Source organism: Erithacus rubecula (genome assembly GCF_903797595.1).
Source record: "Erithacus rubecula genome assembly, chromosome: 2".
Classification (NCBI taxonomy): Eukaryota; Metazoa; Chordata; class Aves; order Passeriformes; family Muscicapidae; genus Erithacus; species Erithacus rubecula.
Genome location: NC_136685.1, coordinates 70,692,272 through 70,706,559, shown reverse-complemented (window position 1 = coordinate 70,706,559; position 14,288 = coordinate 70,692,272). Strand labels below are relative to the sequence as shown.

At 36.6% G+C, this 14,288-nt stretch overlaps 1 protein-coding gene across 4 annotated transcripts in view; it reads left to right on the top strand.

Annotated features, from left to right (window-relative positions):
* Positions 1–14,288, top strand: part of SMOC2 (SPARC related modular calcium binding 2) — a 131,534-nt gene that overhangs the window by 67,667 nt on the left and 49,579 nt on the right. For 2 of the 4 annotated variants that reach the window (XM_079298149.1, XM_079298148.1), the window contains exons 6-7: positions 52–102; positions 872–946. In XM_079298149.1, the coding sequence (XP_079154275.1) occupies positions 52–102; positions 872–946 (126 nt within the window). Of the gene's footprint in view, positions 1–18; positions 103–871; positions 947–14,288 lie in introns of all 4 variants that reach the window. The other 2 variants (XM_079298146.1, XM_079298147.1) reach the window with 1 other exon arrangement.

Below are 14,288 nucleotides of genomic sequence, written 5' to 3'. Positions count from 1 at the left end.
TTACTCTCATAATTGTAGTCTCCTTGCAAATCTTTTCCATTCTGAATTCAGATGATGCCTCAGCTCCCGCGCTGGAGACTCAGCCTCAAGGTGATGAAGAAGGTGAGCAAATTGAACAGTGTGGTATTAATCTGTGCAGTACAATATGGATTGTATTCCACAACATAAAATGCCCTCTTAGGAGCATCTACAACTGCTGGGCTGGTTGCAAGAAATTGCAAACAGCTGTTCTTTTTTCAGGGGCAACAAAGACAATGAACACAATGGAATCTTACAGGCACTGAATTTTGTGATAGTCTTGAGATGAGTCTATGTGGAGACCAACATCAGCAATTTTAATTGTTGCTACTGAGGACAGACAGGTTTTAAACTTGAGCCAAAGTGCAGATTAAAACTCTGTGTTCAAATAAATGAGTCAAAGGGTAAATTTTATCCTCAGCATAATGACTAGTATTATCACTGTTAAGGTTGATGTTTTTTGAGGCTTATTTGCCTCTGGAGGAATTAATTGCTATTAAATAAGCAATGATAGCCCAATGTTGTAGCTGCCTTATCACTCACTGCTAATCTTGCAGAATTTGGTCTGCAGCCATTATATATTTTGGGTCCAGATTAGCACATTTTTATTTTAATAAAACATAATTTTTGTCTAAAAGTATTTATTTCAATCTTCTGTACAAATAGGATAAGGAAAGGACTATTCATGCCTTTGCATGAATAATAGTCTAAACTGCCCTAATATAAACCAGTCTGGCATTTTTTTAAGATCCATATTTCTTTAAAACTAGCCATGTACTATTCAGTTGCTAATAACTTTAAAAAATGTTAAAATTTATGAAGTTTTTTTTTTGTTGCCTTTTTTTCTTTCTAGATATAGCTTCTCGTTATCCTACCTTATGGACTGAGCAAGTAAAGAGTAGGCAGAACAAAACCAATAAAAGCTCAGGTAAGAAACTTAGTTTGTCCTTAGTTTGCAAAGTTCCTGTGAAGATATGCATGAGCCATTTTAACAACCATCATGTTCCACTCTCATCCTATGATAGTGCCTTCATGATTTGCATGGTGATGATTTACTAAGCTCATGCATCATATGTTCCTTTTCTGGAGAAGTAGTTTTGGCCAGGCTTTACTTGGCAAAAATTATATTAGTCTACTAAAGTCTCTGGCTCACACATATTTGCATCTGTTAGTGGGTCAGACATTTATTTTTTTTTTACATTCTTTGTATTATCTTTCTCTTTTTTTTTCTGCTTATTTTTGGGATATATAGCAAGAGGGTGCTTGTAAAATGACGTTGAGGGATACATTTGTCTGGTGGTAAATCTTAGGAGGCAAATCTGCAAAGAAGCAAACTCCCATCAGAAGCCAGTTGTCAGTGAGCAGGAATCCGACAGGCTGTTTCCTGCTTTTTACTATATCAGTTACCTGCTGTTTACAAATTCATCACTGCTTGATGTGAATTAATTATGTTGCTTTTTAAAAATAATTGTAGAATTCTAGCTTTACTTATTTTCATCACTCTTTAGAATTGATCTTTTTAAACCTGAACTAGGAATGTCAGGTAAATGTCCTAAGATTGAAGTCTCTTTAGTGTTCAGATAAATTCAGTGCTTTGGTGGATGATAAATTTTGATGCTTTTTTCATTGCTCCTTTCTGTGGGATAAACTTTAGAGAATCTTCCTGGTTTCCATTTCTGCAGAAAAACTTACAGTTTGAAAGAGAACATTTATGATGTAGGCTATGATTCAGTAAATTCAGTATGATTCAGTAAATCACTCCAAACAACACTTCAAATCCAGTAGAAATCAAAGTTATGCTTTACATTAAATACTGTGCTTAAGTATTTTACTGAATTGAGGGCCAAAAACATTTAGAAAATACAAACAGTCATCATAAGCTAAAAGGTTTAAAGATTCCTTTATAGAAGCTATTTTTAAATCAGTGCAATTATTATTAAATTTTTCTCTCCTTGATTTTCCAGTAGGCACTTAAGGGAAGGACTTTAAACAGTGTAGACGAGTTAGAAGCAAATAATTTTAGTGCTGGAGATTTAATTTGTCATTTCTTTAGTCAGTGTAGGCAGGAACAGAATTCCTTTGGGATTTCTGTAGCGTATTTGTATAGAAATGTGTTTGTTTAATTTTTACAGTGCTAGAAACTAAAGCAAGACTTCTTGAGTTTGCAGTGTAGCTGCTGGAAGCCAAAGCTTCAACACAAACACACATACACATACATACATGTACACACACACACAGACAAAATATAAAAGGTGGATTTATTTCTGGGAGCTGGTAAGCTGCAGTCCATCTAAAGACATATTTACAAGAGAAGAGGAATCAGAAGCATAGTTTACCTGCATTGTGACTGCTAGCCCATCATCAAAGGAATGAATTTGTTACTTTCACTAACAACAGGTCTTGATCACAACTGTGGTGCTGTACCCAGACTAGCAGAATTACTTCAGGAGGTACTGTGTACCCAACCTTGCTTTAATTTGTAACTATATCTGATGTGCCAGACTGACATAACCAATCAAGGTGATTCCAGGTGCCAAAAACAATGTCCTCACTGATTGTTGTAGGAAGATTTTTAAGGTCTTGAATAAAAAAAAAGTAATATTTTTCCTTTATTACCTCTCAGAGGGGTGCCAAGACACTTGGAAACATCCTTAGAGAATCAACTCTGGATTGTTACTTGTACAAACAGGAAAGATCTTGCCACTGAATCCAATGGTTTGTAAGCTTGCTGCCTTCCCACTTCCAGGCTTCAATATAAAGGATAAATATAGATGTCTTCTTCACTCAGCTTAGTAAACTCTGATTCAGACTTGGTCATACAAACATCAGAAAGCTTAGTGAAAAGTATTTGTCTGAGGGAAATGAGGAAAATTTATCTCTGCATAGGAACTGTGTTTACAAAACAAAACATGAAGCCAAATTTATTCATAATGGGCTAAACTTTCCTTTGTTTTACTGTAGTAATCCTAGTGCTGTCAAAGAAATTCTTGAGGTGTCAATAATGTTATCATCTAGCCCTGCCTATAGAACATAAATTAAAAAAACAGACAAAACTAAAACTTTCAGGCAAGATACAAATACCCTATTTAAAATCTTCCTATTTTATTACTGCTTTCTTTTCACTCGTTTTTACCTGTATACATGTTCTAATATATCATGATCAACATGTCATCTACAAACTTGTCTTGAGCTGATAAATCAGTCTCCTTAGGCAATAGTTTTTGTGAGTTAATGTCTCAAATGAGTACATGAAATTTGCTTTACCCCTCATTAAGTGGTTTGCTTTTACTATTCTGCAAATGATCTGCCAATTACAATTAGCCAGTAAAATCAGCAAAAACTATTTTGGATTTTGAATGATAGAAAATAATGGCTCAGGAAATTCTAGTTTATATTAGTTCTCCAGTGCATTCATTTGACTGAATGAGCCTAAATTAATTTAGCATGGATTAATGGCATTTGCAAGACTCACAGATGTAGGGCATGAAATTAGTGGATTATATATCCATGTTCTATAATGCCTTCTAGTGTATATTCTTTTTGTTGGCTCAGAGAAGTAGGCCTTTCCTGTTCACTTAAGACATTTTTGGAGTGGTATTTAACCTATTAGTTTTTGAGAACAAAATTTTTCTCCTGGCAGAAGTGCCATCACCATTGGATCATGTTACAATAGCTCTGTTTAGAGTGGCTAATTTGAGTAGAAACATCTCCATTTTAGCTCCTTTGGTACCATAGAAGGAGATTTTCAAAATACTTTTTCTTTCCATACTTAGAATAGAGTATTTGTCTCATTGCTCAAATAGATTTTGCAGAGATGTTTTATGAATACGGCACAGTGCCTTTGCAAATATTTTATGACTACCCCACACTCCTCATTTCCTTCTCCATTTCACAGAAAATATTGGGAATTTGCCATATCAGATTGACAGAAGTAAAAATTTTACCAGCAGCTATAGAAAATAAACATTGAACGGGGGACTACATGGGTTCTGAGACACCAAAATGTAGCAGCCCGCACTGTGTGTGTCTGTGAGCTGTGTCTGATTCCTGCTGCAGTTTGTGGACTGTAATCAGTGCAGTCAGTGAAGCCTGGAGAGGCACCCAGCTCATTGTACAGCCCCAGCATTGTGAAGCCAACTAGGTAACTGGAGAGCACTAGGCAGGGTGGCTAGTTTAGATCTCTAGATCTTTAGATCCATTAGTTCAGATCTGTAGCTGATGGCTAAGGTGTCAGGGCTTTAGGTGAGCTTAATCCCACACCAGAATCAGTTGGAAATCCAGGAGCTTCTCTTTTAGAGCTTTAACATTTTGTGAAGACCAGAGGATAGAAGGTTTTTTGCCCTGGAGAAACTGGATGTTTTGGACTATGTTCTTAGTAATTGCCAGTTGCTGTAACTTCAGGGCTCAGTGTAAATGTAATGTGAATGGAGAAGACAGTGATGATACTTTCCCATCACCTAACAGGGAAAATGCAGTCCCCTAAGGAGAGCTCAGGCTGGACTGTAAATCTCTTAGGCTCTCCTGCTACATCTACTCTATCAGCAGTTTATATCTCTGTGGGATTCATGGGAACATAGTGTGACATTTTTCAGAGGTTGTAGACCATTTTTTGTGTTGTGTATAGACAAAGAAGTGTAGTTTCATTCTTTTCACAATGCAAATAAAAACAGTTGGTATAATGTCTGCTGAGAATACTTTCTCAACAGACTAAAAATAATGAAATCTAAAGTGGCAATTGTGTGTCTGTATCAATGCAAAATAGCTGCTTGTATTTATCTGTCTGTACAGTCTGAATCTGTTGGCAAAGTGTGCAGTGAGACTGATTAATATGAGAGAGTGACATTCTAAGAGGTGAATGCAGTTTTTATTGCTGTGTCATCTGACAGCTTCAAAGCATTTTGTACATAAGAGTTTTTCTCACATGGAAAATATATTGGTTGTCAGTGAAGTTTCTGTCTTGTTAGCTTGCTTTGTTTTGTTTCTCATACTCTGATGCTCATATTAATTCCAAACTCAACCTAACTTCTTACTGTTTTGCCTGTCCTGACAGAAGTAAAAAAAACCCAAAAAAAAACCCAAAAAACCACCAAACTTGCATGAAAAAAGCCCTGAAAAAAGCCATTTTCTTTCAAAGGAAATAAATGTAACAGTTCATGTGTCTGCCCAATTACATCAATTCTAAGAGCTATTCCTTTCTAAGCATAGGAAAATTAATAACCTAGAGACAGAAAACTGAGTAACAGCTCAGTGACTTTTTATTTATTCTCATTAATTGTTGCATTTTCCAGATGTTGCTTTTAGTGGTCATTGAAGATAAATTACCTGCAGTTGAAGTTGTGTGAGCTAGCAAGGAAAAATTAAGATCCAGTTGCAGGTTTCCACTTACATATTTATTAAAAGAATAGGTAGAAGTTTTCTAGAAGTATTTTGAATTAGTCTTACGTTAAAATGTGAAGATTTGAGATATGACCAGTTATAACAGAAGGAGATCAAAATGGATATCATAACAAAGTGAGGAAAGAACTCACTACTAGGCAAGAGGGGAAGAAAGTATTTTAAAAGTTTGTTGCCTGTCTTCTTCATCAGGGATTCCTAGGAAGTCATGGTCTGCAGAACCCTGGCTAATCTTCCATTCTCAAATTTGCTTGTATTTAGCATTAAAGGAGGGGCAGGTGAGGATGACTCCTACTTCCTCTTAATATATTATGCCTATATTGGACATTCAGAAATGGACTTCAAATTAATGCATAAAGTAGGTTTGCATAGGGAAAGAGCCTTAGTAGCAGTGGTCCTTTACTTGAAAACTACTACATTATACAGAAAAAGTGCATTTTTTTTCCTATTACTAGCTCATTTCAGTCCTGAAGACAGTGCTTCTTTCCAGCAATTAGTGAGATATGAGCCACACTCAACCATGGGAATTGCATTCCCCAGCTTGTGTTGTAAATACAGTCATTAACCATAGCTGGAGAAGTCAAAGGCATGGCAATAAATTGTTGAAGTATATCCATGTCATATTTTCATGGGCTAAAAGTTACAACAGCCTATTGGAAATCTGTAAAGTTCTGGCACAGATGATTGATAATCCAGAGTATTTGAAATGGAGTTGGCCTAAGCCCTAAAAAGTCAATTCAAACCATGAGAGGGAAAGTAGAGGCACAAGTATTGATTTTAAATGTTTTCAAACATCCCAACAGGCTATTAAGTCAACACATAGATCCTGTCAATGGAAACACAGTCCATAACAGATGGGCAATCTGTCTCTGCCAAGTTTTAGATAAGTTCAAGTTCAGACATTTTTACTGTGAACTTTCTACCTTGGACTCATCTGCAGGTTGATTCCCTACACAAGAAAAGGCACTAGCATTATTTCATGACATCTACATCAAGTCCAAATATTTTATTGTAGCCATAGATCTGGCTTTTGGGCTTTGTAAAATCTGTGGGTGCTGAAAGACATGAGCTGGTAGAACATTTTTTTTTGGCCTGTTCTCTTAGCAAAGTGGTGCATGGCAGTTAAAGAGAAAAGCATTGCATGGAATTTTAGTAAGAAATACTCAGATGAAGACTGGAAGCTTCCAGAACAGCAATCTTATGGCCTTCTCAAACTATTTGGGTTGACTCTTGTAGCTGTTAACTAAATGTTCCCTTTAGGGTTCAGGAAAGAACTTAATTATTTGGAGTGAACTATAATTTCTGATTTTGTTGTTGTTTTTCTGTCAAGAAGCACAGTAGTTTTTTAGAGTAGAATTCTTTCTGAATATTGCTTGCAGGATACTCTCTGGCAGCTGAAAAACTCAGAGCTTAAAACCTACTGAATGTTCACAGCACTCAGGCCAATGGTTGACTTAGTTCCTAATAGACAACTTTGTCTTACTTTTCAAAATCAATTTTTAATGATATTCTAGTCCTTATAAACCTGTTACAAAAGAGGAAACAGTATCCTTCAGCCTCTTCATGTTCTTCACCAGGGAAAAAAATCATTCTTCCTTCTCTGGTCCTCTTCCTTGCCTTGCTTTGCCTTGCCTGACCTAAATTGGTAAAGGAAAATTACTGTTGTCTTTCAGTTCTTTCAGAGTTGTCCAAGAAGAACAAACTTTCCAGACCTCCCCACACTGCTTGTATATTATGATTCATTCTTAATTCATAGGCTGCTGGATCATGCTTATTATAGAACTGTCCTATCTTTAATAATCCTTTTCACAAGGATTTTCATTTATCTTCATTTTAATTTTATGTATTAGTTCAAAACCTTAAAAAAGATCAAGCACTGACATTTCCAGCCTTTTCCTCCCATTACAGGGGAAGATCCTCCCATCCTAAACAATTAAAAAAAGAGCTCTGTTTTACATCCAGTTGATGTTCTTTATCCTCAGGATGTTCCAGGGCTTTACTAGACCCCCACTGTGGGGAGGGAAAAAAATCTGTTTTAGGCAAGGCTGATAATTTCTATTTTACTGCATGTGTTAAAATTTGATGCCAAAAGATAGTAATCTTTCCTGACCATTTTTAATTACATCACATTACTTTTTTCAGCAAGCAAATGACACAACAGTCCTGCTTGAAGTTCTCCTTTAGTTTTCAGACATGTACTCCTCCACCTACCCACAGCTTTCTGTGGTTTGCCAGACATCAGATTGCATAATCATAAAAACATCAATAGGGTCCATAAATCCTAAGAGGAATGTCAGGTTAATGATCTGTATTTTAGTGACAGATGAAAAAAAAATCATGTAAATCATGTTAATGCACAGAAATGTATTAGACGGGATAATATCTAATGACATAATCTTTCTGGGAAATAGATAAAACTTTTCAGTCAAGACAGTCTGGTTCTGGCTATGGCTGTTCTATGAGTGTTGGGTGGTATGTAGAAGATAGGTCTTCCAACAGGATAAACAGTAAGAGCTGCCAGGCCTTCCAGCATCATCCAACGACCAGATAGTTAGGAGGAAATGTCCATGTTCTATGCAGAAATGCAGTTTTTTCTTCTACCAGGATCAGTCAAATGACGAGCTGTCTACCCTTCCAATCACTGAATAACCTTTGTTTGGAAAAGAAGCGAAAACCAGTTAGATGGACTGTGGAAATCTACTAATCTGCACAAAAAATTCTGTTATTGGAAATACAGACCATGGGAGGACCATGTAATGTTCCCTGATAGATCAGGTTATGGCTAGTCATGGTGGCTTAAACTTGGAGGGATTTTTAATTGGATTGTTTATCACATAGGAATTCCAAATTTCTTATTTGCCAAGCCATGTATCTGAGCAAAATTGTTGATGACACTGACAGCTTGTGTTACAGTTCATGCACTGTTTAATTATTTTAAAAAAAAATTCTTGTCTTTTTCCTTAATTCTGTAAAAAAAGTCGCGTGATGCAGGAACTTTTTGAGACTTCATCAGTAATTTTTGTGTTTTCCATTTGGTACTAAAGCAAGAGAAATACACCTCCTACAGTGACTTCTGTGTGACGGGTGGAATTCACCCCCAAATCTGTCCATTGACCACACGTCTGCAGTGAGACTGTTGCAGTATTCTGACTCTTCACAGCAGTGCCTGCTTTTAGGGGTTGTTGAGGTCCAAGTTAATGCTGTTATCCATGGATCCTTCACCCTACCCTCTCCTTAATGCAGTGTACTGGATTCTTTTGTTAATTTCTGATGTAGAGCCTCCTTTCCACACAAAGCCACCCCAAGGGTCATCAGAGCAAGGGAGCTTCTTGTAGTAAAGTTATGTTGCTAAAGTATCTAAACCCACTTTGAGATCTCATCTATACCCCAACTATTGGGTTATGACTGTCTTGTTTTACATTTCACTGCACTCTGTACATCATGCTCTGTCATCTCTCCAGTCAGACTGCTCCAGATCAATACTAGGCACTGTGTTTTCCCTGCACTCTGCAATGCCTAGGAATAACTGTGTAGGAATAACATTAAATATTGTTTCTAGTGCACTAGATTTCTGTGTTGCTGGGGAAGAAGCAGTCTTTGAAGACACTGTTTTTTATTAAGCTGTTTGTAATACCTGTTTTAGTTTTAAAACAGCAGACTAAGTATCTGCACTCATCCACAAATAAAACAATGTTTAAATACAATTAAGGCTGTAAATTAAATTTCAGATCTTAAATTCTCTTGGTCAAAACACAAGAGAAAAGACGGCAAATCTTAATATGCCAGACTGATTGAAAATTCAGCCTTCTTTGAAAAACACAACTTACTAGGGAACTTGTTTTTTAAATATATGTATTTTCATCTAAAAAAGCACATCTTCAAGACAAAAACTCAGTAAACAAAAATGATCTTCAAATAACTGAATGGTTTTGGCTCAAAACTCAAAATCTTTATAGTTTGTTGTAATGTCTTGTTGGTGCTGTAATTTTAAAACTTCATTAGTTCTTCCTTTTTTGAGGGCATGGTTCTCTATGAAGTTCAACACAAACAGCTTGTTGAGGGGTTTTGTTTTGTTCTTTTTTATCAAAAAAGAAACACTTTGAATGAAAAGCATCTTTTCATTCAAATACTTGGTTTTCCAGCAGACAGTCAAAATAAAATTTTCAAGCAACTGTATTAAAGGCATAAAAAGCTATGAAAAAAATTATATTCTTGCCATTTACGGCTACCTTTTACCATTGTTTTCCAGTGAGATTGTAGTGATCTTTAAACTCACCAGTTTTGTTCTTCAGGGAACAACTTATCAGAAAGAACTTTTAATGACTTCTGTTTGAAGGAATGATTAGATGCAGTTTTTGTGGTTCTAGAATTCATTATAAATACATAAATTCCTCAAATATGGGTGACTTTTAATGCCTTTGAATTATCTTCCAGTACATTCAGTTAGATCAAGGCAACAAACTCAATATTTGGTCAGAGGGGTATGAAGCCAAATTAACTTTTCAATACTTCCAAAATCTGAGATTAGGATTTTGCAAAAAATAAAATAGTTCAGAATTGCAAGATCTGTTCAAGTTCAAATCATATGAAGGGTTGAGTGTCTCCTTCAGTCATTAGGCCAGATTTTCACATCTGTATTAAAGGAAATTCTGAAAGATGAAAAGACTGACAAAGACTGATCCTGAGGGTTGTTTGCCTGTTGCTTAGTGAATTCATCCACATACTCTGACACAATGGAGACTTTAAACAGTCAGAGGTGAGATTAATTGCAGAGGCTCATGACCACACTGCCCTGGTGCAGTCAGAAAATCCCTGTGCCCAGTTATTCTGGCTGGCAAGGAGGTAGGGGCACTTTATCTTTGTTTATTTGCCTAACTGGTTTTGGGGGGAGAAAAAAATAAATTCTGATCTTGTTTTCTCTCTGACTTTCCTAAACCTCCCATTATGTAGCTATAGTCATAATCTCAAACTGCCAGATAGGGTAACAAGAAAATTGCTAATCTCATTGCTCTCCTGTTTGGCTGTATAAATCTCTTAGCTTAAGGGACTTACAGTTTTATTGTTGTTGCAGTTTCTAATCAGATTTTCAAAGCAATCTGAGATCATTTTTAGGACATGATTTTAAGTTCCTATGAATTGACACAACAGAAAAGCAGCAAGGCCAAAAGTATCAGTATAAATGTCAGTGGTTTGAAAGGTCATTTGTCCCCATTACCCTACCAACATCTTTAGTATAAAACACTGACTTGCAGTGTAGTCACACATCCTGTAGTTCATCTCTTTAGCTAAACAGTCCAATATAATAATAGCAAATGACTGTGAGAGTTGATTTAGTTTCAGCAGGCATGAAGCCTCATTTTTCTGAGAGCAGTGTAAATAAGAGTGACTCTGCTGCAGTTACAAGGCTAGTACCACTGGAAGACTTACAAGGAGAGAGGCCTGGAGGATTTAATTTTTTGAAATTTTTCACTTTTTGAGGACATTAATGGTACAGGGCCAATGATGGTGTTATTGCTTCTCTTGGAAACACAGTTCATACTCATTTCTTAAAGCATCTAGTATGTAGTATACTGAATCAGTGACAATAGGACAGTCCACCCCAATTCTGCTGCTGTTACACAGCTGGAATTCCTCTTGATTTTGATGAATGTGCTGTCAGCAGAAGGGCCGCTCTGCTCCACTGGTATTGCCAGCTGAAAGGCTGAATAAAGTATTTGCTCTTTATTGCCTTTATGTACAACTGTATTGTCACCAGATTATGTGTTTTGCACACTGAAGCATAAATATGTTCAGAAAAATTGAATATTCATAAATATCTTCAGACGTCAGAGAATATAACTATAACTATAACACATAACTAACCATGGTGCTAAGATTGTCATGGAGCACTTACCTTTTCAATACTCTTGTCAAAATGAGCCTGTGTGGCTTCTATATAGAACACCCCCATCCACAGCAAAGCTAGAGGAAAAATGCCTTGCTTCAGATAATTTCATCTCCTATATGATTAAGAAAGTTCGTGAATCAGAACAGTATATTTAAGCTTAATTTATCTTGTATTTCATACCTGCTGTTATTGGAGCCTTCTGCAATGTTATTATAGTCACTGTTATTGATCCTCAAAGTTTGATGCATCCAGAGAATTCTCTGTTCTGTTTCCAGTCCTTTATTTGCAGTCTTCTTTCTCTCCTGTCAATGCTGATCTTCACTGCCTGTTTCTCAGTTTTGGCCTAGATATCATCATGCAATCTCAAATGCTGGTGAACATATCTTGTAACACTGATTTATAATCTCTCTTTTCTTTCATCTTCTCCTTTTAACTAAGGCAGCCAAGACATGAACTGGAGGCTTTATGAGGAGAATAACCAAGCAATAAAGGCTGTTGGTCCTGCTATGAGTTTGCAGGCTTTATCCTGAAAATACAGTGACCCCAAAACCGAGCTGAGAGTTCTTTGGAGCACCCAGTTGAGCAGTGACTTCAGAGAATAGGAGAGAGAGTTACTCTAGATTGAGTAAACTTGGAAAGGTCTCATTTCCTATCTGTGTAGGATGTCAGAGACTGTTGATGATGTCCAGCTGTGTTATCCATACTGCAGGATACTGAAGGATACCAAAATGTAGGAGGACCTAGATATTTGACTGTAAAGCTAGTGAAGTATATTTTCAGCATTAATTCAGTATTTTACTAAGTAAAAATACTTCCTTAATAATAATTCATCCTAAGTTAGAATGCTTCCTAAGTAAGAACACATCACCTTAGTCAAAACAGTGAGTTGTTTTCTGGAAGTTCATTCAAGTTTTTCAAATGAAACTCAGTACAAGTATCGTAATGTCAGTGCTGTTTTTCTGACTAGTGCTCTGAGTCTTGGACTATATTTTGTGCCAATATCACTTCCTCAGGATGTCATTGTGGAGACTTAAGTAGCCTACAAAGTATTGTACCCAAAAACATCTGATCTGACGTCAGCTAGCGGAGGCAGACAGTGTGGTTTCATTGCTTACATTCAGGGCAGCCAGCCAGGAACTCCAGGGCTCTAACCCTGGCTCTGCTTTGGGCAGGGCTGTAGCAGTCTGGGCAGATCTTCTGGGCAAGCAGAAGAAAAGTTTCATCAGAGAGGTTGTTGAGATAGCATCTAGTACAGAACTGTAGAATACAATATGCAGCTTTACAGACTTAGGCAGTGTAGCATGTGGAAGTGAAGAAAAATATGTTGTATTGACCAATTGAAATAGTGGTATTTAAATGAAAAGGCACCCTTTTTTTACAATTTTGCATGTAGACTTCATGCCTTTTGTTTTGTTTGTCGGTCTCAGTGTTTCAGTCATGTAAATCATGACATTGGATTTACATCCTTTTCCTTGTAACGGATTGATAACTTTGAAGATTCCTCTCCTTCATTCTGCAAACTATACCTGCCATTGTGCCATTGTAAAATATGTATGTAGAACACAAGCAAAAGAGGATAGCCTTGCCCTTTTGATGCAAGAGAGAGCCTGTGTCTTCTCCTGCATGTTATCTTTATGAAAATGTGCATACATCTGTGAGGCAAAATTGCTAGTGTTCAAGGGTACTTGCCATGGGAGTGTACTGTAGTTATTCCCAAATGAGACCCAAGGCAAGCAGGTTTGTAAATACACAGGCTTTTCCATTCTTCTTTAGCCTGTGTTTGTTCCTCATGATTGATGAAAACAAGTACCACCAAAGGCCCTTGTAGACTACATTAATTATGTCAGTGGTTGATTGGTTTGGCCCCAAATGCTTTGTAACAATAGGCAGATTTAATTAGCAACAGCTCTGATTGCAATAGCTTCACAACCTCCTGGGAGCATCATACACTGAGCTTCCTTTTGCATTATTGTCAAGCCATTAAACAACGTTTAATTTTCCCAAATTAAAAAAACACAAAGCATACAATGCATAATATGTAGAAACAATAACAGAACTGTCTTCACATAAGCGATAATAAAAACGTTTCCTTATTAGGTGACTGAATGCCAGCATTGCTCTTTCCTGTGATGCTCATTGTAAAAGTTAAATATTTATAATCTGTTTTACTTGAACAGTACTGCCAAAACTAGTCTTTTGTGCTTTCTTCCTTAGTTGTAGAGAGCTTTAAAAACAATATGGTTTGAGGTTGTCCATGTCTATGTGGGGAGGCAAGATGTGAACAGGTCAGAAAGGGCTGGACATACCAAGGAAGAACCTTGTGAAATAGCACTTTGGGAAACCTGGTCTTTACTCTCACACACAGTAGATTGTTGGGAGGTATTTTTGTAAGGTTTGTACCATTTATACAGGTTGTACATGTGGCATTTTTAACACTTAAAATAATGATCTTCTGAGCACATAATCATGGGTTGTAAAGCATTAAGAATACTTAGACACTTTAAAACTCTCATTTTACTAGTTCAAAAGTAATTTGTTCTCTGCATTATCCAAGAAGCCTTTGCAATTGTTCTGAATATTCTTGGGACTGAATTTTCTGCTGCTGATCTCTACTGTGTGCAATGGAATGGTTCCAGTTTACAGGAGCAGAAATTTTGGCCTGGAATTTTCAATATGATTGTAGGTCTCCCATTCTTCAAAAGCATAGGGATATTTGACTCTCACATCATATTTAGCATTATCAACTCTTCAGAGAACTATTTATTTTTGAAAACAGAGATGAAAGTGGGTAGAATTGGAATTTTTAATTTCGATTGCTCCTGTTTTTTTCCAAGGTATGAAGGTAAAGCCAAGCCAAAGATTTGTCTTTGTTCTTGAAACCAAAGCACGGGCTGAGCTGTTTAACCACAGCCATATGACAAAAGAAAAAAAAGAAAAGAAAGAGCAACATAAAACTATATTAAAAGTCGTTGGAACCAAAAGAATTAGT